The following is a 27,564-nucleotide window of genomic DNA, read 5'->3' on the forward strand; positions in this document are numbered from 1 at the left end:
AAATAAAGCAGAAAAACCAAAAACTATGGATGGTTTCATGGAATTAAAGTTGCTTTCTAGTAACAACGTTTAAATTTTTGCTATTTGGTGCTACTGTAACATTACATTCAGGTTCATTTTTTTTTTCCAGAATGTTTAGCCTGGGTTCACTTACCTACACAAACATTTTAATGACAATAATTTATACTGTTGACAAAAACACATTTCTTATATATGTGCCTGCATTCTGTGCTTTCTAGTTCCCCAAATAACAAAATATTCTTATCTTTGATTTAGCACTAGACATATCACTTATGTACATGAATGAAAATTGATCAAATGGGGAAGGTGAGATATGGTGGAAAGGAGAGGAAGAGAGAGTAACGCCATTTGCTTATGAAGTCAGTTGTGAAATAAAAGTACCTAATATTATAAATGAGCATCTCTTACTATTCAACAATGCTACCAATCTTACTCTCCCCTAGATATGAGGATTTATTCACTAAGTAAATTATATTGAGTTCTACAGTTACCTGCCTCCCTAAGTGACCAAACAGCTGTGAGTTAACAGGCCACCGTTGGGGATAAATTGTGAAAGTTTAACTGGTTAGTCTAAACACAAAACAGCATTAAGCTACTTTGCTTTGTTTGCTTCTATATCCAGATCAAGTTTGGTAGCAAGAGACCTCAAAGCCAAAGAGTCATAAATATTCTATCATAATTTTTAATAAAAAAAATAAAACAAAGAACATACTACAGAAAGAAACATACACACATACTTTGCAGTCAGACTTAGGTCCAATTCACAGTTCATACTACATGACCCAGGGCAAGGTTCTTAACTCCTCAGTTTCTGCTATTAAAAGACAATACCCATGGGTTGCTGGAACATTAAATATAAAAAGGACTGGTACAGTGTTATGCAAATAGCAGTTAATAAAAGGAAGCTATTTATAAGAGTCCAAACAAAACATTCATAGATCTTGACTCCTAGACACTTGTTACTTACTAGGCAAGAAAGTGCTATTTTACTAATGCAAACTTAGAAATACTCTAAATGATCTCAAATACAGGGTAGATGTAATCATACTGTAGCTAGATAAAGAGATATTAAACAGCCACTAAAAATATAATTTGGATAGATGGTCACGATATGTTAACACAAAAAAAGGCAGGTCACAAAATAGCAAGTTTCATCAAAAACCTTTTAAAAATCTGTATGTGGTAACATGCACTGAACAGTCTGTGTATAAATAAAATGTTAAAAGTAGGTTTGCTGTGAAATTATAGTTACTTCATCTGATAGAATTTTTGGACTAAAAAACAAATTTCCAATCATTAATGATTCTCTTTATATTCTAGATGACTATATTTAAAGAAATAATACCTTAAGAAATAATAAAACATCTTATATTCAAATTTACTTAAAATTTACATAGGATGGTTCCAACTATCAGTACTGTCATGGAAATAGAACTTAAAAAGGAAATCTGAATATAGGATTCTGAGAAATCTAATTATCTGTTTATAAATAGCTGTTAATAGCTATTTGATTATGAATTAAATATTAATAAGAAATAGCAAAGTTCTAAAGAACATAATCTACTTTCACTTCTGAAAACATAAAATCTTTATATACTTTTTTAAAAAAATTATTATTTTGTAAGAGACAGAGTCTCGTTCTGTCACTCAGACTGAAGTGCAATGACACAATCATAAGTTCACTGCAGCCTTGAACTACTGGGCACACGTGATCTTCCCACCTCAGCCTCTCGAGTAGCTAGGATTGTAAGACGCATGCCACCATACCCGGCTAATTAAAATTTTTTTTTAGAGACGGAGTCTTGCTGTGTTGCCCAGGATGGTCTTGAACTCCCAGCCTCAAAGGATCCTCCTACCTCAGCCTCACAAGTCACTGGGATTACAAGCTTGAGCCACCATTCCTGAGTCCAAAGTGTTTATATTTTTTGTATGTGATAAATTTACATTTAAGTACAATTGATTTAACCCCTTAATAATACAACGCTAAAGGACAATTAGAAAGCAAATGTTTAACTTGATATTTTAGGTTTGTTTTCCTGAGGCTAATCTCTAGCTGAGATACTTTAGTTTTAAAATAAAACTGTTTGATGGAAAATTTTACAATAAATATGTTAACATGCACTGAACAGTCTGTGTATAAATAGTACACTGAGAATAGTACATGTTTGTCAATTTTTATCTAGTTAACTAAATTTTTAGTAAACCATTAGTTTAAGAATAAAACATTTTAAAATAACATCACGTTTAAGCCTTAAAAACTGATTTTACACCCCTCCTCATTTATCTACCTATCCCCAAGTTGTGAATAATAATGATGTTATGTGATAACAAAAGCCAATATGAGCATTTATTATATGCCAGGAGCTAGTCTAAACCACCCTTTACATGTATTGGCTCATTTAATCCTCATGAAATACCTAATAAAATAGGTAAAAATACTGCCACAATTTTAGAGATGAGACAAATCAAGAACAAGATGTTTGCCATGTAACTTGCTCAAATTTCACAGGCAGGAAACAGTAGAGCCTGAATTTGAACAAGGCAGTCCACTCCAGAGTCCTTGCCTTTAATTAACTTCAATGCTTTTGTATTACAATATATTCTGTTTTAAGAAACAAAACATTATAAGATTAAAGTCTTCTGTGTATTAATTTCATTCCTTTCCTCCCAACCCCAATCCCAGACAACCAGCCATCTTCCTGAATGCAGTGGTTATCATTCTGTAATATATACTTTTATTTCATATTCTCTCCTAAATACATTGTTTTTTAAGTTTTTAAACTTGTAATCTTTATATGGAAGTATCAAGTGAGACACACATACGTGTGCTTTTTTATTCAACATATTAGTATACGCAGTTGTAGTTCATTTATTTTCACTGCTACATACTGTGAAATATTCCATTATAAGAATAAACCATCTATTTTTGAAATCACCTAAAGAAAAATGTAATTTGTATCTGTGCACTAAAATTCCAATATGCTCACTAAAGTTCAAATAAGGAAAAAATAGCTCTAAGTTATTCAAAAGAAGCACTAACACTAGAAAAATGTAATGCAAAATATTAACTCAGTGACCTCTGTTCATGACCTCCTTTATACTCAGCAACTTTTGGTTTTTAAATAATATACATGTTATATTTCTCACATTCATCCAAAAAAGCGATTTTCATTTTTTAAAAGTCTCACATAATTTACTTGACCCACATATTTCCTTACTAATTTAATTGAGTTTACTTTTTAAAGGAAAGAAAATTAAATACTGATGTGGGATTTTTTAATGAATAAGAATAAAAAGTACTTAAAGAGAATATGGGTATATACAAAGTAAGGATATGAAGCATCACTACTAATCCTTCTAAAATCTAAAGCAACTGTGTGCAAGAAAACTGATTAGAGTCAGATTTCACATAATGAAACTGCTCCATGAAACCCATGAAACAGATTCTTAAAAAGCTGTCATCTATTTCAAATATGACTTATTAACTGAGCCTAAATTCTGAAATAATGATAGTCCAGATGCATAAAACATTATGTTAGTAATGCTTTTGTAAGTACTTTCTAAATTTACCTTTTTCTTTTTCTGAAGCACATGATTAGGTAGTAGTTGATGGAGTTGCTTTCTTTTTACATGCATTGCAGCAATTTTCATATCCACCTCAAACATCTTGCTGTTTATTGCTTGCCTATAAACTATACAATTAGGAAATTGTTACAAGAAATAGAAACATTTTAATAAAGGCAGTTAAACTCACTCCAGAGAAACTATTCTAAGTAGGGATCCTTTTTCCATCAATACTGCATACCTGTAAATCAGTTAAGACCTATTCCTAATCTGACATAATTCATTGCCTGAGTAAACTCCTTTTACCACAAGATGCGCTGAATAAAAGCACAAAATGTATTAATTCTTCCAGTGTAGTAACTCTTTAAATAGCTCTTAAAGTAGTAACTCTAAAGAGTAACTCTTTAAGAAATGGCAGAAATGAGGGGAAAAGGGTTTCTTAAACTCATATCCTTTTATGCTACCAGTACTATTGTTTAAAACTTTACCCAAGTATGTAACACATGCTGTAAAATAAGTCAAACTTATTAAACTATACCTATAGGTACCTTTACAAGAATCTGCAAGATAAAACTAAGTAATGACATACTTTCTATATATAGTAATAACTTAAATAATAGAGGTCACAGGTACAAAAAGAAAATGCTACAATTAAATAAATTCAAATTATTTAGATCCAGAGGGCCCCAAAAGGTAAAAGTCGGTCATACAAAACATATTTATGAAACATCTATACTTGATTCGTACTGTTCTAGACACTGGAGATAAGCAGTGAACAAAGACCAATGTAGCCTCAAAGGGTCTACATTACAGTAGGGAGAATAGAATAAACAAGAAAAAAATAAAACCTAAACCACAGTCCATGTCAGATGATGATAAGTATTACTGAGAAAAACCACACAAGGAGTAGGATAGGAAGCTCAGCCTGGAAACTGAGTTGACATCTGACTGAAGATTTAAATGAACATGAGGATGTAAGCTGAGAGTACCTGGTGAAATAGCATTCCAGAGAGAGCAAACATCAAGAACAAAATGCCCTAAGCAGGAGAAAATGCCTGGAACATTTGAGAAACAACAAAAATGCCAATGGAGAAGATGACAAGTAGAAATCCATAATCCCTTATGTGCAACTCTAAAATCCTAAAAACTCCCAACACACAAGTTTTTCTAAGATAGGAAACAAAATTCATCTAGTAACAAACCCTGTTCTGAACTACTTGTGGCTGTGGCTATTTGGTCTTTATCTTTTGCTCCATGTGAGTATCAATGGTTCCCTGCAGAAATGATACTGTCTTTCAGTACCAAATACCGCTCCAGGCCTCAATGGGTATATTACTAACTGTATTACCTTTCTGGCTCCAAAACTTACAAATAAAGGATTGTGAACTTATAATAGGAGGTAAGGTCACAGACATAATGAAAAGGGCAGATCAGGCAGAAGTTTACAAACCACAGTAAGGACTTGGACTTTTATTCTGAGTAGATACTCAGATACTCAAAGCTTTTAAGCAGGCAAGACATGATCTGGCTTAAAAATATCATTTGGACTCTAGGTAAGAACAGCTGAAGGCGCGAGGGCAAAAGAGAAAGTTTTGGCAATGACAGTGATCCAACAGCACTATAGTGGCTAGGACTTAGGGTGAAAACAGTGGGATTAGTACTAAGTAGCAGAAACTTCAATATATTCTGAAAGAGGAAGCAAAAAGATTTTATAATGGATTAACATGGAGTAGGGTCAAAGACTGATTCCAAGGTGTCTAGGATGAACAACCAAAATTACTTGAAAAGAAACTGGTAGGGGTTGGGAGTGAACATTTGTGTGCTGAATATGTGAAATCTATTTTCTTTTAAAATCCCATAAAGTATTGGATTAAAGTGTTTCAATATACAGGACAACTAAATTTTCCTTCCCAAAATATCTCAAACATCCTTGAAAATCTTGATGGTTCATTAGTGTAATCTTTGATAAACATCTTAATTTGAACGCAACATACAGAACAAATTTCTAATCCAGGTAGGTATCCGTGACTTACTAGTTCATAAGTAAGTTAACATCAGAATTTTTACTTCAGGAAAAAATACTTCTGTGGTGTTCAGCAGGTGGAGTATCACCCTACATACGACATTCTAAAAATCTGTAGAGGTCTTTTTGTTGTTGTATTGATTAAAAGGTACTATGGCTAGAAACATATATATATATATATATATATATCCTTCAACATGGACAGTTCTACCCAACACAGAATTATACCATGTCCTTCCTACATTCCTAAGACAAAAAACCTACTTAGCAATTATTTAAACAAGAAATCACTTCAATTCTACATTTTAAAAATGGAGTATTTAAAATAAAAAACAAGAAAAAAAACAAACAAAAAACAGAGTATTTTAATTTGCAATTTCCAGGAATACAACTACCACCAAGCATATCAAAATTAGATCTCTTTTTATTTGCAACTTTCACTCTTACAAGGTCACCAATGCTAACGCTGCTGGTGATACCTGAATCACCACAGACAACACCGGTATTGATCAGAATTTATAGATGTCACACTGCTAGCGAATCCACATAAAGTGTAATCACTTGACACTTAAGTTATCTTCTAGCGTCATTGTATCTGAGCAGTGACATATTGAAATACATATTCTTTTCCTTTTATTTTCTCCTTTGTATCACAGTTAGTGCATGATACTGACTTTTTAACAAACTGGCACTAATTTTTTTCTCTCCTGTAACTAGGTAAAAAAATTCTTAATTTTAAGTCTATATGTTCTCCAGGGAAAACTCCTCATCGTGAATAAAAATGCCATTTAGATTTTTTTTAATGGGAGAGAGAAGGACAGTGTCTGAGAGAGAAAAGGATTAGTCCTTAAAGTAGATGTGCAGTTGTCCCTATGTGTAGTATTCGCCATTCCCATGAAAAGTTGTGCACCTACATATAGACTCATTCTCTCAACTACATCCACCATTTGGTCTTTAGTTAAAATGAACTACCTTTCATCTTAGAGTACAGGTCAATCTGAAATCTACACTTAATCAGCCTATTTCCCACCTATGCATTAACATTTGAATCTGTATTTGAGACATAGTAGGAAAATTTCTCCAGGTCATCACAAGTTACACTTCATTGATTTCTCAGGTTCAAGATGATGAAGGCAATCAGACACAGATTCAGTCTAGACAACCATATATTCAAGTTGTTTCCCATTTTTTAGGAAATTATGGAGAAGTCAAGTTTGGAATGGTTCTACTTAACTTTAAGGTTGCCACAAAAGCGAAAAATCATGTATATACAGGTTGAGTATCACTAATCCAAAAATCTGAAACTGAAACTTCTACAAAATGCAAAAATTTGTGAGTGCCAACATGCCACTTAAAGGAAATGCTCATTGAAGTATTCAAATTTCCTATTTTCAGACTAGGGATGCTCAACTGGTAAGTGTAATGTAAATATTCCAAAATCTGAAAAAAATCCTAAACACTTCTGGTCCCAAGCATTGCGGATAAGGAATACTCAATCTGTATTAGACTAATACAAAACCATTATTCTGATGACAGTTCAATATTCGCAAGTAATTTCAATAATTATTGTAAATATCACTATGGTGTGCATCAAGACAATTTCAAATATGCAAGAACTGAAGTGTTTTGATTATCCAAGTAAAGACATACCTGTATCTGTGAAAGACTGAATATCATAGGTGAGATCAACACTGAGGTTTTCAGAGTTTTCTGTTTTTTTAAACACTAACCCAATCACCCACATCGTGCGAAATTCTTCCCTGCAAAGAAAAGCATTACCATAGTTTATCTGGATTTCATGAAAACGTAGCTATCAATGTGGCTGACAATCTGAGACATGGAAAAACTTGTAATACAAATGTATGAGCAAACTAAAAGTTCTAAGCCCAAGCTCCATCAAAATGCAAAGTTCTCACCGACACCTGTCCTCTATATTCCTACTACAACATAAACAGAGATCCAGGAGAAATACAGTCTTATTAACTGTACATTGATAGTCAATGTCCTTAATGATGATTCTAAAGAACCAAATCCACTGAAATCAAAGAAAAATTATCTTTAAACTAATGAAGGAAAAAGACTTTTTAGAAAGTCTGGGAAAAAAAGGATTTTCTAAATACAGAAATTTAACTAGAACTTAACAGCTATTTCTTAAACTTCAAAAATTCACTTTAAAAGGCCACATGAACAGAAGCATAATACCAGGAGTAATTTGTGATTTAGCTACTTTTGAACATTTAACAGTGTATCTACTGAATGGAACATCAAACAGTCTTGTAATAATTAAGATCAGAATTACCACAAAATGTAAAAAAACTCTTATCATATAATTACAAAATTAAAAACATCTATATAATCATTAAGAATACTGTGTAACACAAATTTAATGATCCTTCCACTTATCTTTTTTTAATGCTGCTTTATTTTTTAAAATAAGCTTATTACTAGTACTCTCCAACTCTCCAATGCAACAAAGTATAGTCTAGTCTCATATTAACAGCAAACAATCAAATCAGCAACTAACCTATATAAATAAAAGACCTCTAAAAAGGCAAACTGACTCTGCTATTACGTACGTTAGCTTCTCAACAGTTCAGAATCAAGCATAAATCAGATTTTTATAAGTTCATATCAAAATGTTTGTTCCCTTTTAACAAAAAATTAAGATAAAAAGCAAAGACTGATGTATGGTATACCAGCTGTTCTGACAACTACTGCACAAAACAGGAGAAGAAAATATTAAGAAGGAATGGTAAAGACAGTATTAACGGAAAACTGTAGAATGTGAACTCTAGCTAATAGGCACCTCATCACTGGAAGAATATCAGGAAAAAAAATGTGTGCTGATTTTTCTCATAAAACAGTCTTTCTTTTCAATGTTTCTGATCAGAAAAACTAAGTTACAAGTTCTAAATTGTCTATTAGCCATATGTAGTCAACAGAATAGTGATACTGGTTATAAAAATTGCCTGTAAAAGCTTCTATGAATAAAAATTGGAAATGGGAAGAAGAAATTAAATTAGAAAAGGGCTTACTTGTCGGGATTTTCTTTGGGTGCTGGAAATGACTGGGGATTCACATGAGCCAGTGTAATAAATTCATTCTTCTCCAAGCTTCCAACCAGGATTCGGATTTTTGATTCCACCAAGCCCACCCTGAACAAATGTCACTTAGTATTAACAAAGAGTTTTGGTTAACTTAAAAATAAATAAAAAAATGCACATACCAGGGCATTTCAACTGGCTGAACTCCCACAAATAAAACCAGAAGCCTTATGTTCTACCCCAAATTGCCAAACAACAGGGAAAAAAGAGCCAAGAAACACTCCATTCACACCAGCAAGGCTGCAAAAGTTCTCCCCACAGAAATTTTAAGAAAAACAAGCTATAAGTGCAATTTAAATATACAATTAAGAAATGATGCATGGATCTCTAAAAAGCAAACAAAAAAATAAGTTGCATATGGATCCCCTGATTTCTATGTTTTCACTACACACAGTAAAGCAGCTCCATTTGTGAACAAATCAAACCAAACTAGAAGTTTTAAGGACTTCCTCCCATCTCCTACTGTGTTCAGTGGCTATGTGATTCATTCTGAAGTTTGCTTTTTCTGTAAAGTCTATTCTTATACTCACCATTCTAGGCGTTGTTTTTCTGTTGGTGCACTTGCTAGAAGTACAATATAATGCCTTTGAAGATAAAGACAACATGCTATTTATTTTATTTACATGTTTTGTGCTGGATATTAGACCATAAAGTAATAAGCTTCCTTACAATTATAGATCCACATCAATTTAGCAAGGGGCACTACAATCTCAATATGCACATAAAATCATATATGCTAAATTCCACGTTTCTAACTACTAGTGAGTTTAATTCTTCTGAAAAAAGCAGTGACTTTATGAATAATTACCGAAAAGCAGCTTAATTGAAGAAGTATAAATAAGCATTAATAGTTTTGCTCAATGACACCGATTGAGTGCTCTGCCTTAAAGAGTTGCTCACTAAAATATAATCTACTTAAAAATGTTTCAATGGAATCAAAACACCATGGCTTTAGACACAATTTATCACTAAATACACACACTACAACAGTAACTTCAAAAACAGTATCGAACACATCATGCTTCTAAATTCAAATTAAACAGTAGTGAAAATTAAACTAAATACTACAGTTAGGCCCTGTGATTTTTTTCCCAATTAAGAGTATACGTTTCTATAATCAAAAAAGAAAAAAAAATCACTAGGCCGGGCGCGGTGGCTCAAGCCTGTAATCCCAGCACTTTGGGAGGCCGAGGCGGGCGGATCACAAGGTCAGGAGATCGAGACCACAGTGAAACCCCGTCTCTACTAAAAATACAAAAAAAAAAAAAATTAGCCGGGCGCAGTGGCGGGCGCCTGTAGTCCCAGCTACTCAGGAGGCTGAGGCAGGAGAATGGCGGGAACCCGGGAGGCGGAGCTTGCAGTGAGCCGAGATCGCGCCACTGCACTCCAGCCTGGGTAACAGCGTGAGACTCCGTCTCAAAAAAAAAAAAAAAAAAAAAAAAATCACTAATATGACAGCAACAAAGAAATCCAATTTTTATCCAAAACTCAATCCCATTCATATTAGACAAAAGCCAAGTTTTCACTTCAGAAAATAGCATCATGATCAAATAAATATTGAAGTCTTTTTAAAACTATTTACAACTCAAATGTAACTACTATGATTCAGTTTTCTAAGACTAAAAAAGTTCAATCCAATATACTCTTCTATAGTACCCAGTGCTGGGAGCCAAATTTCACACCAGAATCTCTACAGCAAAAAGCAAACTGACATCATCTAGTATTGATAAGTATTGATACTAGTTTCAAAAGTAGCAGTATCACCAAAATTTTAAAATTATTTTACTCTTTGAAAAGTCTACCTAATACTTTCTAACACATTTTATAAGTGTAGTTTCTAACCAAGAGCAAAAATCTGACCTAGACCCAGAGAAAAAACTACCAAACCTATTTAAAAAAATGTATTTGAAAAATGGTTTCAATTCTTCACAGCTATGTAATCCTAGGCAATTCTAAGTCTTGTGTACATCGTCTGTAAAATGGGATAATAGTACACATTCTACTGGCAGAGGTATGTAAAGTTCAATGGAGTTAACTTGAAGTCTATAAACTTAAGGTAACAGAGATAGATATATAAAAAACAAGGAATATAGAGCCATGTGAATATGCAGTCCAAACCCCTACAAACCAATACTTCCTTTACCAGTTTAATTTGCTCAGCATTATTTGGAAAATGTCAAATACATGAGCAAGCACAGATGGCCCAAATAAGTCAACAAAAGTCATATAAAAGCATTAAAAATTCATGTATTTTATGTATAGAAAAATCCATACTCAGAGTTCCAAATGCTCTTAAATCAAAATCCTAACAAGCTCAGTAACCTGATTTCTAGGTCCCTAAAATATTAAAAATGGCTAACTGGTTTAAAAAAAAAAAAAGGTAAAGAACATGCAGAAAGAGCTCTCTCACAAAAGTACAGCAACTTATAACAGGAGACAATGAAGTACAGAAATCAGGCACGTACACAAAAACACAAAGCTGTCTGGGTCCATCTAAGGGCAGGGACAAAACTCCCGCAGTCTCTAAATCACTCTTACAACACATTATTAAAATGGAAATTCTTAATAACCACCTTAGTCTTCAACAAAACCTTAAATGATATACAATGTTCTTTATTTATAAAGAGGAAATACACAATCCATTTGGACACAGTTTTGTTGGCAATTCAAAGCTCTGAATCCTAGAGTTCAACATTACTTCTTACCAAAATCCAAAAGGGAAAGAGTACCTACTCTGTACATATCTTACACACAAATGCAAATATTCACATATAGGTAGAAATGTTAATTCTAACAAGTATTTACGCTGAAGTTAAATGTCCTTTACTCAGCCACATTTAAACAAATTTGAGTTGAGAGATATAAAATGCAATAGTTAAGTTTAATAAAAAATAACCTGCAAATATCTTGAGTCATTAGGAATTCATTTACAAAACAAAATTCCAACTGCATTCTCTAAACATCTCTATTTTTAATTTTTAAAACCAGGACTGGTACTCAATTCTTAAGGTCCCAATCAGACCACAGAAACCTAGTGTACATGTACATCTAAATTAGACTACTTTTTGTTGATGTACCAAAAAACGATCCCCTATTTTACAAGTGCCATGTTTAAACTGTCATGTTTATGATGCTCAAATGCCTCCATGTGAGATTTTGAAGTCTTAATGCAATTGCCATTACCTTTTCCCCAAATTAAAAAAAAATTCAGTTTCCAATAAAAATAGTTTAAAATAGTTAAAAGTAAATTTAACTATAAAAATATATCCCAAAATAATTAGTATTTATGCAAAGTGCCCTAAAAACAATTAATTTAGTTACTGTATTACCTAACTGCTATTTGCAAAACAAATTCTCTAAGTGAATCTCTTGAAGATCATTTCATCTCACCTGGGAAGATAACTCAGATACATACAATAAAAAGCTGGCACATCTTAGTCAAAAATGTTTGTAAGTCTCTATCTACGTAATTCAAGACCAAGATTTAGTTTCCTGTTTTTAACTTTTTTTAACAAATTTAAGGTTACTATACATACACATGAAATTATAAAATCATCTTGCACCTTAGAGAATACACTGGTTTACCTAATACTTTTCCTTTATTCCTAGTGAAATCTAACACCTGAAGTAAGTATTCACATTTCCTAATGTTAGTGATTTACTGCTAGTTACTTGTTAACTCGAATTGTCTCAGAGGCGGCATTTAAAAAACTGTTTTCTTAGAACTCCAAAAATTTCACAAAACAATGTTACCCCTTTTTGTTAAGGAACACTGACATGTCTTTCTGGAAGATGATTAGTTTGCCTTTTAAGACAAATGAGATTTTTCTCCATGGTTCTGGCTCCTTCCAAGAATGTCAGGTATATTTCACATGATTTAAAATCCTACACATATCAACAGGCAGTATTTCATGGTATGTCTCAATTAAGATTGAATCAACTCTGACTTATGGGAAGACTAAACATTTCCATTTGGTTGTACAGTCAATCTTTGGGGTATTTTACATGAGGATGTTTTTAAAAATTCAAATCTGTGAATACCTCCAAAAGCCTAATGATAGTCATCACTTTATCTTAGACGCAAATTTCTGGAGAACAATTAAAAATATAAATAGAATTTGGTATGGATAAAAACAGCCCACTGTCATATTTCAAAAGTTTTCAGAAGACACTCAGCAGAAATGTAAATTTTCCTGATGTAATTTCCTCTATTTGTTGCTGCTTCCTTTTTTATAACCTAAAAAAATTTGATTGTTTCACAAAAACTTCAGTGAAGATTAGTAATATATCTTTTAACCAGTCAAAGAACTTATAGGTACTATCCAGCAAGGACTGAAACATAGTTTAAAACTTTTAAAAGAAACAGTAAGCAAGCTTTAGAAAAAGCACCAAAGTGCTAATAATGTGAATTTGAATAAAATGACATTAAGGTTTGCTCAATGTAAACATTAATCTTTCTTAAAGTGAAAGAAGCCCCATCACAGTCCTATAAGAAAGTGAATAGAACAAAGTTTAAATCTAGTTTCATCACTGATTCCAGGAATTAAGGGGTACTAATACTTTCCTGTAAAACCAATTCCTTTATTATTCTCCTTACATGTAACTGTGTCTCCTGTGTATCAAGTTTTAAAAGTATCTATATACATGTTTATTAGTGTAAATGTTCCAAGGTACTTCCTCTACATTGGTTAAAATAAAAACAAAGAAAAATTATCTGTCAAACAGAAATCACAATTTATGGGGGAAGTTGTGATAAAATAAGAGTATTTAATGGTCATGCTCCTTTAACGTTCACTGACAACACAGTGCTTCCTTCCTGGCTCGTTACTGCTTCCTCATGCAAAAGATACAGAAACAAAACACAGAGACATCGTGGAGGTCACCATTCTTGCTTTTAATTGGGGAATAGCATAAAGCAATCCTGCTTAGATTATTACAAAACACAATCCAACACAAGATCAAATGGTCAGAAAAGTTTCAAGCATTAAAAAAAAAAAATTGTTTAAGTGGGACTTTGGCACATTTTCAGCCCAGGGCAAATAAAAGTGCAAGCCTGTGGTTTGCCTGTTTTTTTAAAATAAGATTATAACTTACATTTTTCATCAAAACTAACACAATTAATGAAGCTTTTAACCTGTACTAAGGCATTAAACCATTAATTAAAATTATTAACACCCACTTAGATTCATGAAAGCTAGTTGTAGAAATATTTGAAGGGGTTTTATTAACAATTGGGGGAAAATGGCAGGCCAATAATGTGCTGTAACTATTGAAAACATTTAATTGAATATATATTGACATTTTATTAGCTTTGTCTTTGTTTTAAAGATTCTTAGTGATTAACGAGTTTCCAGAATTAGATGAAAATACTGTGTCTTAGTAGAGAATTATTAACTACAGATTTTCAGGATGCATCCACTTGCCACTATACAGATGTACTGTTTTTGTCATGACTGAGGTATGCCTACGGAACTGATGTTGCTACAAACGTAGCAGGAGCTCAGTTAGACGGAGCAGAAAAATCAAAGGGGCTTCACATTCATTACCACAACCAAAAAAAAACTAAGGAGTTCACTAAAAACAGTATGTCCTTGTGACAGGAAAGAAAATTCTACAGATGTTTAAAGGAAAATCCAAAACATTAATCCAGCAAGAAGAAAGCTCATATGTGCTACCATTAAACCATTATTTAAGAGAGCAACATGTCCGACATGCCTTAAAATACATACTTGTACTTTTGAAAGAAGTTTGGAGCTTCAAAAAGTTTGGACCACTCTGCCTTACTCAGCAAAATTTCATCTGTGATAGCAAGACCTAAATTAAAAACATATTAAAATGTTTGCATACTTCAGTCTATAATCTAGAATTTTACATAATCTTAATCATACTACATGCACTCACTATAATCCTAAAACCAGAACTTTAACATATATAGTTTTAGCTTATGATTTTAGAGCATATTCTTATATACATACATACTTTTTTTAAAAAGCTGGAAGATATTTTCAGAACCAGGTTTCTGGTAAAGCACGATTATTCTAAAATGCCATGCTCATAGAATGACCTTCTTTCTTAAACACTCCAGTTACCCGAGAAGGAAAAATTTCCAATATACTTTGTTTCTTGCCTTTCTAAAAACAAGTTTTCCTGTTGTTTCTAAAGGGATAGAGGCATCTTCCCTTGATGGGCCTCTTTAGACTAAAGATGAAACTAAAGCATAAAATACTCAGGAATTTTAAATGTGTAAATTTAAAGCTAGTAGTCAAACAGCTGATTCTATTTCATTGTTTTCAGTCAAACCACTGTTTTCAGTCAAACCAATCTTGTTTCAGTTCTCTCAAAGACTATTTGGTAGTAGCTATACCTTCAAATTAACAGCACAAGTAGGTTCAAAAGTTAAAAGGTTCCTCCAAAAAATAATGGAATCTAATTGGATGGTTTGGCCCCATTGCTGCTCAAAGTTCTTTCCCAGGAGTACGCAGCCTGCTAAACATCTCTCATTTCAACCAGTGTAGACAAACTGTCATCATTTATAATTTTACAAGGCAATAGTATGGAACTAAACCAGCCTACTGGTTTTAACTGTTGGTTAATCTTCCAACTTGTTATAAAACATAAATTGCCTAAAAGGAATTTTTTGCAGTTCTCAAATATATACTGTAATAAATGAACACCAAAATCCACTTCAGTGAATCCTTCAATTTAAGTTGCACAGTTGACTACCGGGTCTACAATGGTATGTAAATCCTTCGTGTATAAATCAGAGCATAAGGATAAACACTTACCTTGTTTAAACTCCTCAACCATGACCATCCGTGTTGAAACGGACACATTGTACGTGGAGTTCTGTTGTGGGTATGCTGGTGTAATTATAGGCATAAGATGGTACCTATCACTGGGGTTTACCTACATACAACAACAGCCAATCAGTTTCTTCAAGTACATATGCAACAGATACTTGGGCTTTTTACCCCTTGTTAAACTGAACCAATGATTATATTTTTTATTTCATTCATAGCTGGAGTTGAGAAAGAAAAACCATGTAGAGACATTGTTTTTATAGGAATTTTTTATAGAATCAAAGATTTCATCTAAACTAACGATCTGTTTCAATTTGGATTTTGGCAACCTTACTAGAAAGTGTGCCTGGCTGAACAACAACAAAAAAGTTCTGCTTGGGAATCTATTGATGTTTAGTTTTTCTTTATTCAACAACAGAAATAGGGATGCACATACAATTACCTTTAGAGACATGTCATGCTACAATATGTTTTGTAAAGCTAATTTTCAACAAGATAGAAACGTAAGTTCTTACTATACCCTTAAACTATTAAGGAGTTCAAGCTTATTAACACACGGTGAAACTACATTATCCATGTTGAAATGTTAGGAGATAATGAAATGATATACTGTTAATTTTAAATCTGTATATCAGGTAAGTGGCACACTTCCACAAAGGAAGTTGTAAATTCACATCCTCTAAAAGTAAATGCCTTGAGGTTTGGAAAACCTGAAAATGCATAGCTTGATGTAATTCAACAGAATTTAAAATTTTTGATATTGCAGTAAGATAAATTTAGAAAAATAGGATTTCATAAACTTAGGAAATCTTATTCAAACCTAAATTTCTTTTATCAGTTTATAAAGTGCATGTTGTTAACATTTAAAATGAGTAAGTGGTAAATGTTGTAACTTCCCAAGAAACAGAATGGAAGGTCTTCTTTAGCCCAACCATGTTTTTATAATCTCTAAAATAATCTAAACCAATTTTTTTTTTTACAATTACATCATGGTAATTAAAGTGAGACTGCTTAGAAGTTATATGCCACATGTAAACATTAAGTAACAGCTTTCCTATAACAACCCAACTTTAGCAAAATACTTAGATAAAATAAAAAAATACAGGGATTTTTAGTATCCTTTTATTTTTTTAAAAGCACAAATGCCCACACAACTTTGACTTACAAGGTAGTTCTATATAGAATAAATTAAAATGTTAGTAAAATCTGTATTAAAAACTATGTACAATTAAATGTGGTTTACAGGGTACATAATTATGCTTCTCACATCAATTATAGTTGAGGACAATTATAGTTGAGGTTATCTAAAAGAAAGTGTAATACGGACATGACCACTCATAAGTAAAAGGCTGGAAGTCTCCCTGGAGTTTATGCAGATGATTTTTACTTGTTATTGCACAGTGTGAATTGGTAGGGGAAAAAATAATACACTAACCCTTGGGTCCCATACAGGCAAATTAAGATTGCATTCTTCAGGCTGTTTCAATAGCACTGGATTTGGCCATTCCCTGTTTAAAAAGATTGTAGCACTTGATAAGACTATTGGATATTACCATCTAAACGTATTTTGTTAAACATACAGCATTTGTGAATGTGATCCTTCTTCATTCTGCCTTCTTGGTACATACAACGTTTTATTCCTTTCTGACGACATTATACTACTCAAAAATCTTTTTCTCCTAACTATGAAATGAACTTAAATCATCTGGTAGCCTTCTCAGACTGAAACAAAATATATTCTCTGCCACTCAAAGAACTTTAAAGGACTATTTAAATAAAGAAGTACCATCCCAAGATAATGATGTGTCCACTTCAACCTTGAACAGAATAAATCTCCACTGAAAGACAAAATTCCTGCCTTTATACTAGTTCCATCCAAAGTCAACTGATAATTTTAAAAGTTACTTCTGATCACAGGCAAAAGGGTATGAATAATTATGAAAATTAATAAGGATTCATGACTTAAAAGTCGTAAGACAAGTATAGTAGTAAAACTTGGGTGGCATAAACACATGTTCATATGTGTTCCATATACTAGCTACTTTGGTCCCACATGAAAGAGGTAAAAACTGGAGAACACCTGCCATTCTTAACATCAAGGTTAGCTTCTTAAAACATTATTTGCTTATATATGTGTAGCATTAAGAGAAATTCTGATATTCTTTAATCTTATCACGCCTGGTTATTAGTGCTACTAAATCCCCAAACAGCCAGAATGTGTACTGAAAAGTGTGGCATGGTTCTAAATTTTTTTTATTTTTCCTCCAGTTGAACACAGTTCTAAATTGTCTCAAATAACTCTAATTTTTATAAAATTACTAGAAAAGAACATCTCTTTTGCAGAGGGAGGAGCAGGAGTTCGTAAGAACAGGAATGGACGATTTATCTTAATTTGATTAAAAACCAAGAACTCTCACCTATTGGGCCAAGGCAATTAATATAAAATGGCAGTAATCTTTTATCCTATTTTTTCTTAAATCATAGTTGACAAATGTGGAAATGAAATGAAGAAACTTAAAAAAAAAGAAAAAAAAACCTCTCCTGGGTCAATGACTAATCTCAAATTCCTTTTTTGTCCTGAAGCACTTAATGTTAATTTATTCTTTAAAAGCTTCTTATGAAAATTTATATCTTTAATATTAGGCCAAAATAAATGCTGAAAGCAAAAAGAAAAAAAACAATCACAGGAAACTAATGGCCTATACTGACAGAGGATTCAAAGAGTGCAAGAGGTGGTGTGTACAACTTTTATCCAAAAGTATAGTAACCGATTTCCCAACCTATCAATAAATTGGATCTTAGCTGCTAAAATTCAGAGTTTATTCAGGGGTAAGTTTATGCAAGGAAGCAAAATTGAATCTGCCTTACTATCCTGGCCAAACTAGGGAAAAGAAATAGAGTTTCAGTTTGCCATTTTAAATACAATGTGATCTCCAAGGCTGCCTACATGACTACATCATGAACTAAAATTTGAATCTGAAACCAGCTGCAGAAATGTCATAGAAATAAGACTAAACTTCAGTGTCTACAATCAATTTTATTTTAATATAATCTAAACACATACCATTTAGAAAATACCAAGAAAAATTTATGTACAAGAGTTGATGCTATTGCATTTGGATAAAGCTGGCAAGTTCTTGCTACTAGCATAGCCCAGGAAACACCACCGAGGAAACCTAATATATTGGAATAGATGTTGTGGCCTGTTGATAAGGGAAAAGCAAAAAGATAAGTTAGTGTTGAACAAAAGCTTGAACATTTCTAATAAGCCAGCCAACAAATTCTCAACTCACGTTTGGCCCATAGTTTGATAGCTCTCAGAGTTAACCTGAAGTTGTCAATGTTTGGTACTAGATGTAAAATTTCATCGGTTACCCTGCAACCTAATTAATAGGGGTAAAAAAAACAAAACAACAACAACAAAAAAAACAGAACATTAAATCATCAAAAGTTTAATGGTAATGCTTCCAAATTTTCTGAGATTGAAGTTAAAAGTAAACATAAATTTTCATTTGGTAGAACCAGTAAAGCTAATTCAATTAAGAGGGGGAAAAAAAAACTAAAGCATTTATCTCCTATCATAAGCACTGACCAAAGAAATCAAAGTAAACTGTAACCTGCCTAATTTTGAATTTTAGACTCACAATTAAAACTTTCCACATATACTGAGGAAGACTTAATCCACTCAAGTTTCCAAGAATTGCTCTTCAAGAGCACAGTAATAAGCTATGCTAATATAAAATTGTACCAAAGTAGTCCTTCTGATCTCAGCAATGCTGAAAGCATTACTAAAGAATAACAGGATCAAAATTAATTAGGGTTAGGCCATGAAACCTAAATCACTAGCAACAGAGTACAAAAGCCAGATGGTCTTTTCAAGTGTCCTGAATACCATTAATGACAGAAGAAATACAGTATAAAATACTGTAAGAGTGAAATAAACTACTACATACTCTTTCTGTAGTTTATTAGGCAAAGTACATTTTATTTAACTCACTACTGTGTTAACAATATAGCTATAAAAAGCTTCAATACAAAACTTGTGTAAAAATAACTAATATCTGACAAAAACTGAAGTACACAAAAGGAAGTAGGCTTTCTCATACCGTTAAGACTTCTTATACATCTTATATCTAAATTTTTAAGCAGACTGTCATCTCGTAGATCCAAATCTTCTGGAATTGTCTGCAGTGCTAATCTTGCAAACAAAATATCAATCTGAAACACAAACAAAACAACAATCCATATCTGTCAAACTACTTTTAAGGCATTTCTATTAAGAAAAAAAAAAAAAATCACAGCACTCTGGGAGGCTGAGGCATGTGGAACACTTGAGCAAGACCAGCCTGGGCAACATGGTGAAACCCCACCTCTATAAAAAAAATACAAAAAAAATTAGCCAGGCATGGTGGCACGCACCTGTGGTCTCAGCTATGTGGGAGGCTGAGGCAGAAAAATCATTTGAGCCTGGGAGGCGGAGGTTGCAGTGAGTCAAAACTGTGCCACTACACTCCAGCCTGTGTGACAGGAGTAAAACTCTTGACTCAAAACAGCAAAACAAAAACTTAATTATCCTTAAAGCCAGGATCTTTTCGTTATCTGGGAACATGACAGTGTCCCTCCAAAAGTCCAAACTATATTATTTCGTATCATAGGTATTTTAACCAGATAATTTTAAAACATGGCAATATAGGCTGGGGATGGTGGCTACCGCCTGTAGTCCCAGCACTTTGGGAGGCCAAGGCAGGAAGACTGCTTGAGGCTACAAGTTCGAAATCAACCTGGACAACATAGCGAGGCCCCATCTCTACAAAAAAATTTAAAAATTAGCCAGGCATGGTGACAAGTGTCTGTAGTCCCACCTACTTGGGGGGCTGAGGTAGGAGGATCCCTTGAGCCCAGGTTGAGGCTACAGTGAGCTGTGATTGCAACACTGCCTCTAGCCTGTGTAAAGGGAGACCCTGTCTCAGGGGAGGAAAAAAAAGGCAATATTTTTAAAACAGAAATGGAAATGTACAAATACCCAGTTGTCACTTTAATCACAATTATTAAGGTTGTTAAATCCATCTACTGGGTATACTAAGTCTACTAAATACATACACTGAATTAAAGTTAGCTGTTTAGTTCTTCATCTATATGAATTAGAGACTGATTACATACTAAAAAGTACCCAAATTTAGGCAAATAGCCTTACAGTTAGCCAAAAATACTTCTCAGTAAGGGGAGATCTCATTACACGAGAACTTAAAAGTACTCAAATATAAGGCAAGCATCCTTATATTTAGCCAAAAGTAACTCTCAATAAAGAGAGTTTCTTTGTATCTGAGAACTTCTATGTCTATAATACTACAGTATGTTTTTCCAATTGAGTTTTAAGTAAAACAAAAACACTGGGGAAAGTACAGTCTAAAACAACCAGAGTTAAGGCTAATTTTGAAGACATAGAATTCAGCTTACAAAATTGTTTCTTTTCTAAAGGAAAGGTAACAGTGCAAAGAAACAGCACAGATTTGGTAGTTATCCCTGAGGGTATGATTTCATGGTTCCAAAAATGCGGATGCTGCTGTAAACAAGCCTTTTATAAGATAACTTTTTTTTTTTTTTTGGAGACAGAGTCTTGCTCTGTCACCCAGGCTGAAGCGCAGTGGCAGGACCTTGGCTCATTACAACCTCCTCTTCCCGGGTTCAAGTGATTCTCCTGCCTCAGTCTCCTGAGTAGCTGGGACTACAGGTGCACGCCACCATGCCCGGCTACTTTTTTCTATTTTTAGTAGAGATAGGGCTTCGCCGTGTTGGCCAGGACGGTCTCGATCTTCTGACCTCGTGATCCACCCGCCTCAACCTCCCAAAGTGCTGGGATTACAGGCATAAGCCACTGTGCCCGGCTATTAGATCATTTTTTAAAAAGCATTATTTTAGGAGCACATTTTAAAATATCATTTAAACACACCTACAGAAAAAAAATTGTACTGTTATACAAATAAGTACCTGTCGTCTAGGATAAACTGTCCAATGAAAAAGAACAGATTTCAAAGTCTAGTATCTTCCGCAATTTGGACAGAAATAAAGATTATAGGCTCATAAAACTAGATAACTGAAAAAACAACTCAGTAATAATACTGACACATTTTTTAAAGGATGGAATTACTTCAAAAAATACTGAAATGTGAAAATGATTACTAAATTTCCTAAAATATTATGTTCCTAAAATACTATTTTTTAATATAGCATGTATAATAGAAAACTAACACATTAAATGCTTTAAGTAGCCATCTAACTTTCCATCTTGATCCTGTAACGTTTACAAAGTTAGGTCAGGTCTCCTTCCAAAAAAATGTCCTCTTTGTCAGTAATATTCTTTTAAGGAAAATGAGGCATCACCTTATACTTTATATTACAGATTATTTTTACATTTACTTAAAACACTGACAGTAAATCAAAACTACATGAACTTGATAATCTCTTACCAAATGTAACATTTTATGTCTACTTATTAAGGTCAGCCACTTGACTTTTCATAAAATACAGAGTTGAGCATCTTACGCAGCAACCTTAGAAGCAGCCATTTTTTTTTTTGCAAAGTAGCACAACAGTGATTTATCTTTTTATTTTTTAAAGAGATGAAGTCTTGCTATGTTGCCCAGGCTAGATTTAAGGGCTCAAGAGATCCTCCTGCAGCAGCTTCCTGATAGGTGCACATCACTGTGCCCAGCTTCAATAAATTATTTCTCTTACAGTTTCCAAACTGTTACAATCTTCACTTTATTATCTGTGACTTTCCAGTACCATTCGGTACAGCAAAAGTAATGAATTACTAAAGCTGCTTCACTGTCAACTTTATTCTCATCACTTTAATTACACACACGGAAAGCAGCAAGAAGAAATGAACATCTCAAGAATTTGAGTCCATAAATCCTCCCCTATTGGAAAACATTTCAGCACTGACACTTTCCTCCCAATTTTTAAATGAAGTCAAAGCAAAGTGTTACTTGCAAAAATACATTATGCTACTGCCTTAATGAGACTAAAAGCACACAAAACTGGCATATGGAAAAGCTACCAAAAAAACTTTTTTGTAATAGCATTTCAATCTTAAGGTTTCATTACTTCTGTTTTAGCTCCAAATTTCACTTGGCATTTTTAAAAAGACTTAAAATGGTATATTCTACAAACAACAGGCAGTCACTTCCATTTAAAAGCCTTAATCGTTAATATCAACCAACTACTAATTGTAAACTTTAAAATAAACCAAGTTTTTAACCTATATCAATCAAAATTAGTGACAGCACATAGCAAGAACTGTCAATTTGAACTATACCTTACCTCTATCCCATCAAAACAGAGTTTAATAACTGGTACGAATGCCTCTTCAACAGCCTATAAGAAAAGTAAACAAGTTTAGGGTCTCTGAAACTACATTTTAGGCCTCTACTAGTTTTAGTACGTTAGCAAAACACCTGACACAAAAATAGCTAGCTTTAAGGCTGAGCTCTTGAATTGGACAAATCAGATCAGAAATCAAGGTTCAAACATTTGATTTCACCCACTCATCAGATGTATGACTGCAGCCAGATTATTTCATATTTATTTTGTTTGCCTCAATTTCCTAATCTGTTAATGAGTTTATAATTTTACACTTGCTGTAAAGAATAAAACACAAACACATATGCCAAGTGCTTAGAAGGGTTTGGTAAACTGCAAGAACTCAATAAATGATGGCTGTATCATAAAATTCACTCAACTGACTAAATGAAAGTTCATAACTCCTCCCATTACACCCCGAACATTTACGCACTCTTAAATCTTTTACTTCTTCCTGTAATTTCAACTTATCATAGAATGAGGTGAAAAAGTCACTTCGATCAACATGTCTTGGTGCAACACACAACGCATCAATATCAGCACCTAAAAAAAATTAAGCCCATCAACCACTAATTAATATTACAAGAAAATTATTTTGCATCCTATCATGGTAGTATTTGATGTTGAGAATCTGTTTAACATATTGGTGAGCTTCTAGAAACTTACTAAAAATTACCAGTCAATGGAGGACAAACATGATTTTAATTGATGGGGTATATTTTGATCCTGCAGCATCCTCTATTTATAGTGGCCCAGATAAACTGGGAGCCCAAAGAAAGATGGTTCAGCAAGTACTTTCATGGAGAGGGAATTATTCAAACATACACCCAACATCTTGATGTCATTAGTCATAGCCATGTTCATTGGTTAAACAAAAACATAGTTTTCCTCTATGTACTACGTGTTTGGTGCTTATACGCTCTCTACCAGGCCCCTAAATGGGACCTACAAAATAAACTTCAAGCAGAAGAATCCAAAGAGGTAGACAATGGTAAAATATTTGTCATTAATTCAGTGCTTGATAAGAGGCCAGCACTGAGTACATAGGCAGAATTTTAAAAAGGAGAATTAAAATCAACTAATTGGGGTCACAAAGGGGAGAGATTAATGTGGAATCAGGTCAACAGTCATTTTCCTAAAAGCCAAGATGTTGAGGTATGACTCTGAAAGCTATTTATTATAATAGAATATTCAAGAACAGGAGGAAGGTTGTATAGCACACAGGATATATCAAAAGTAATGTACTAATGGGACAGAGTGATGGGAGATGGAGAAAGGGAAGGATACTAGAAAACAGACAACACTAACCTGGTAGATACAGTTCATGGTTAAAGAATACAGCCTCGGCTGGGCGTGGTGGCTCATGCCTGTAACCCCAGCACTTTGGGAGGCCAAGGCAAGTGGATGGCTTGAGCCCAGGAGTTCGAGACCAGCCTGGGCAACATGGCAAAATCCTGTCTCTACCAAAATAAAATAAAAAAATTAGCCAGGCATGGTGGCGTGTGCCTGTAGTCCCAGCTACTCAGGTGGCTGAGGTCTGAAAATCACCTGAGCCCAGGAGGTGGAGGGTGCAGTAAGCCAAGACTGTGCCACTGCATCCAGCCTGTGCAACAGAGCAAGACCCAAAGACAGTAGAGCCTCAGGATGTGTGAGTTGTCACTACCCTGCCAGTAGAAGGCTGAGAAGAACTGTTCAAGCTTTACTGCCTCTTTTAGTCTCAGGCTTCTGTTTGTTATGTGAGAATAACAATACTGGAAGAACTAAATAAGATAATGAAGATCCCAGTGCTCGGTGAAAGAAAAGAAGCTCAATAAATGTTCTTTGCCGTGGTAACATTTTTATTGTGTATTTATCTGCATAGAGGAAATAACTACAAGTATAAACTATTAACTGATTATCAATGGCTATGAACACACATTTTTGGGGTTTTTGCTTAGCTATATTTTATAATTTGTCTATAAAGGTATTAGCGGGGGCATCCACGAGGTTTTCTTAAAAGCTGGAATTCGTTTTTGTTCTATTTCCAGAATGATATTCTGCTGGTAAGGGAAAATGATATACATGTAGATAGCAGCACTGTCCAAAAGAGCTCTCCAACAGAAAAACTACTCTATATCTGTACTTTCCAATGCAGTAACCACTAGACATATGTGGCTACTGAACATATAAAATGCGGCTACCTCTACTGAAACTCTGAATTTTTATTTTTTTTTATTTTTGTTTCTTGAGACGGGGTCTTGTTCTGTCACCCAGGCTGAAGTGTAGCAGTGCAATCACAGCTCACAGCAGCTTTGACCTCCCTGGGCTCAAGCAATCCACCTGCCTCGGCCTCCCAAACTTCTAGGATTATAGATATGAGTCTTCACACTAAGCTAATTTTATTTAATCTTAATACTACTTTTGGATAGTGGTGATACAGAAGTCAGCATTATTTTACATCTTTCTTACTGAAAATTTAGACTCCTCAAAGCACTCTCTCTTCCACGCAAGCCTAAGCTATATGACACACAAGTAACTGAGATGGGTATGTCATCATGTTTAAGAACTAAAGGGTCCCTTTCTAGGAAAAATGAAATAAAACTTACCTTTTGTATGCACTCCTAATCTGTAAGATCCAAATGTAAAAATTTTTCCTCCAACATTTTCAATTACAGATTGTGGAAGATTCTGTTGAAACAAAAAATGGTTATTTTGCCAGTGGAGCACAAGGGCAACTATTCAAATGACACTACACTTGGGTGGGGGAGTGGATCCCAAGAAAGATTACAGTATAAATTTATATAAAGGGTATTCAAAGTCTATAAAAGCTCTTTAAAAATACCAGCCCCCAGCCCCTCAAATCAATCATATTTGAAATTCAAACAATTTTCAACTTTTAAAGAAGTTTATTCTTCATTGTTAGATTTTTGCCCTATTTCTAGAAACTGCTATAAAGAAGACTGTGATTGACAAAGATGCTGTACATAAAATGAATCATCAATTTAGAGTATAATAAAAACACATTCTGATCACTTTAAAGAAAAAGATTATATTCAACGATTTTTACCAAATATCCCAAAGCATATTAGAGTATTTTTTTTATCATATCAAAAGTGACTTGAAAGCCAATACCAGCCACGCGCAGTGGCTCACGCCTATAACCCCAACACTTTGGGAGGCTGAGACAGGCCAACTGCTTGAGCCCAGATTGAGACCAGCTTGGGCAACATGTGAAACCCCGTCTCTACAAAAAATGTGTTAAAAATTAGCTGGGCATGGTGGCGTATGCATATAGTCCTAGCTAATCAGGTGGCTGAAGTAGGAGGATTGCTTCAGTCTTACAGGTCGAGGCTGCAGTGAGCCATGATCACACCACTACACTCTAGCCTGGGTGACAGAGTGAGCCCCTGTCTCAAAAAAAAAGAGGAAGGCAAAGAAGGGAAGGGGAAGGGGACAGCAAAGCAGAGAAGAGAAAGCCAATATTGGTAAATAATTGCTTAGTTTTTTAGATTTCCAAAAGGCTTTGGTGAAGTAATTTAGAAACAGCTAAATTTACTTTTCTTACTCAGAAAGAGTAGAGTCATCAGGAAGAGGGAGAAAGCATTCAAAAACTGCCTTCCTAGCCCTGGCACTAGTGTAAAATCCCAGGCTTCACAGTTTAGTATTCAATGGCCCTGCTCATAAGAATGACAAGGTCTGTACAAACAAAAACAATTTTAGTAAGTGTTTAGTCAATATTTCCTCTTACCTAACTCCTCGGTATAATAAAGTATCTATTCAGTACCAAAACATGTAAAAGACCACCTCCCCACCCCCTCAAAAAAAAAAAAAGAACAGGCTGGGCGCGGCGGCTCAAGCCTGTAATCCCAGCACTTTGGGAGGCCGAGACAGGCGGATCACAAGGTCAGGAGATCGAGACCATCCTGGCTAACACAGTGAAACCCCGTCTCTACTAAAAACACAAAAAATTAGCCGGGCAAGGGGCAGCGCCTGTGGTCCCAGCTACTCGGGAGGCTGAGGCAGGAGAATGGCGGGAACCCGGGAGGCGGAGCTTGCAGTGAGCTGAGATCTGGCCACTGCACTCCAGCCTGGGCGAGAGAGCGAGACTCCGTCTCAAAAAAAAAAAAAAAAAAAGAACATAAAATGAAGTGCTATTTCATACTCCAAAAAACCCTAAAGACAAGTTCTAAAGAGTGAGATCCCACCTCAGCCACCTGATTAGCTGGGACTATATGCATACGCCACCATGCCCAGCTAATTTTTAAAACATCTTTTGTAGAGACGGGGTTTCACATGTTGCCCAAGCTGGTCTCAATCTGGGCTCAAGCAGTTGGCCCGTCTCAGCCTCCCAAAGTGTTGGGGTTATAGGCGTGAGCCACCGCGCGTGGCTGGTATTGGCTTTCAAGTCACTTTTGATATGATTAAAAAAATACTCTAATATGCTTTGGGATATTTGGTAAAAATCATTGAATATAATCTTTTTCTTTAAAGCGATCAGAATGTTTTTTTAAGAGCATATTTAATCATCACTATAGAAAATAGACAAGTTATGTATGTAATGCTGTCTTTTTTTTTTTTTTTCTGAGACAGAGTCTCACTCTGTCCCCCAGGCTGGAGTGCAATGGCACAGTCTCAGCTCACTGCAACCTCTGCCTCCTGGATTCAAGTGATTATCCTGCCTCAGCCTCCTGAGTAGCTGGGATTACAGGTG

General features: G+C 34.3%; 1 protein-coding gene across 6 annotated transcripts in view; it reads right to left on the minus strand.

The window, feature by feature from the left end:
• LOC105467449 (poly(A) polymerase alpha) overlaps positions 1–27,564 on the minus strand; it is a 65,116-nt gene that overhangs the window by 15,634 nt on the left and 21,918 nt on the right. For all 6 annotated transcript variants that reach the window (XM_011717054.3, XM_071099635.1, XM_071099634.1 and 3 more), the window contains exons 4-16: positions 25,460–25,541; positions 23,308–23,417; positions 22,836–22,889; positions 19,619–19,730; positions 18,806–18,895; positions 18,577–18,715; positions 16,948–17,020; positions 15,498–15,618; positions 14,442–14,526; positions 9,243–9,296; positions 8,644–8,763; positions 7,259–7,368; positions 3,592–3,713 (exon numbers count right to left, since the gene is read on the minus strand). In XM_011717054.3, coding sequence (XP_011715356.1) covers positions 3,592–3,713; positions 7,259–7,368; positions 8,644–8,763; positions 9,243–9,296; positions 14,442–14,526; positions 15,498–15,618; positions 16,948–17,020; positions 18,577–18,715; positions 18,806–18,895; positions 19,619–19,730; positions 22,836–22,889; positions 23,308–23,417; positions 25,460–25,541 — 1,272 coding nt within the window. The remainder of the gene's footprint in view (positions 1–3,591; positions 3,714–7,258; positions 7,369–8,643; positions 8,764–9,242; positions 9,297–14,441; positions 14,527–15,497; positions 15,619–16,947; positions 17,021–18,576; positions 18,716–18,805; positions 18,896–19,618; positions 19,731–22,835; positions 22,890–23,307; positions 23,418–25,459; positions 25,542–27,564) is intronic.

Source organism: Macaca nemestrina, chromosome 7, assembly GCF_043159975.1.
Source record: "Macaca nemestrina isolate mMacNem1 chromosome 7, mMacNem.hap1, whole genome shotgun sequence".
Classification (NCBI taxonomy): domain Eukaryota; kingdom Metazoa; phylum Chordata; class Mammalia; order Primates; family Cercopithecidae; genus Macaca; species Macaca nemestrina.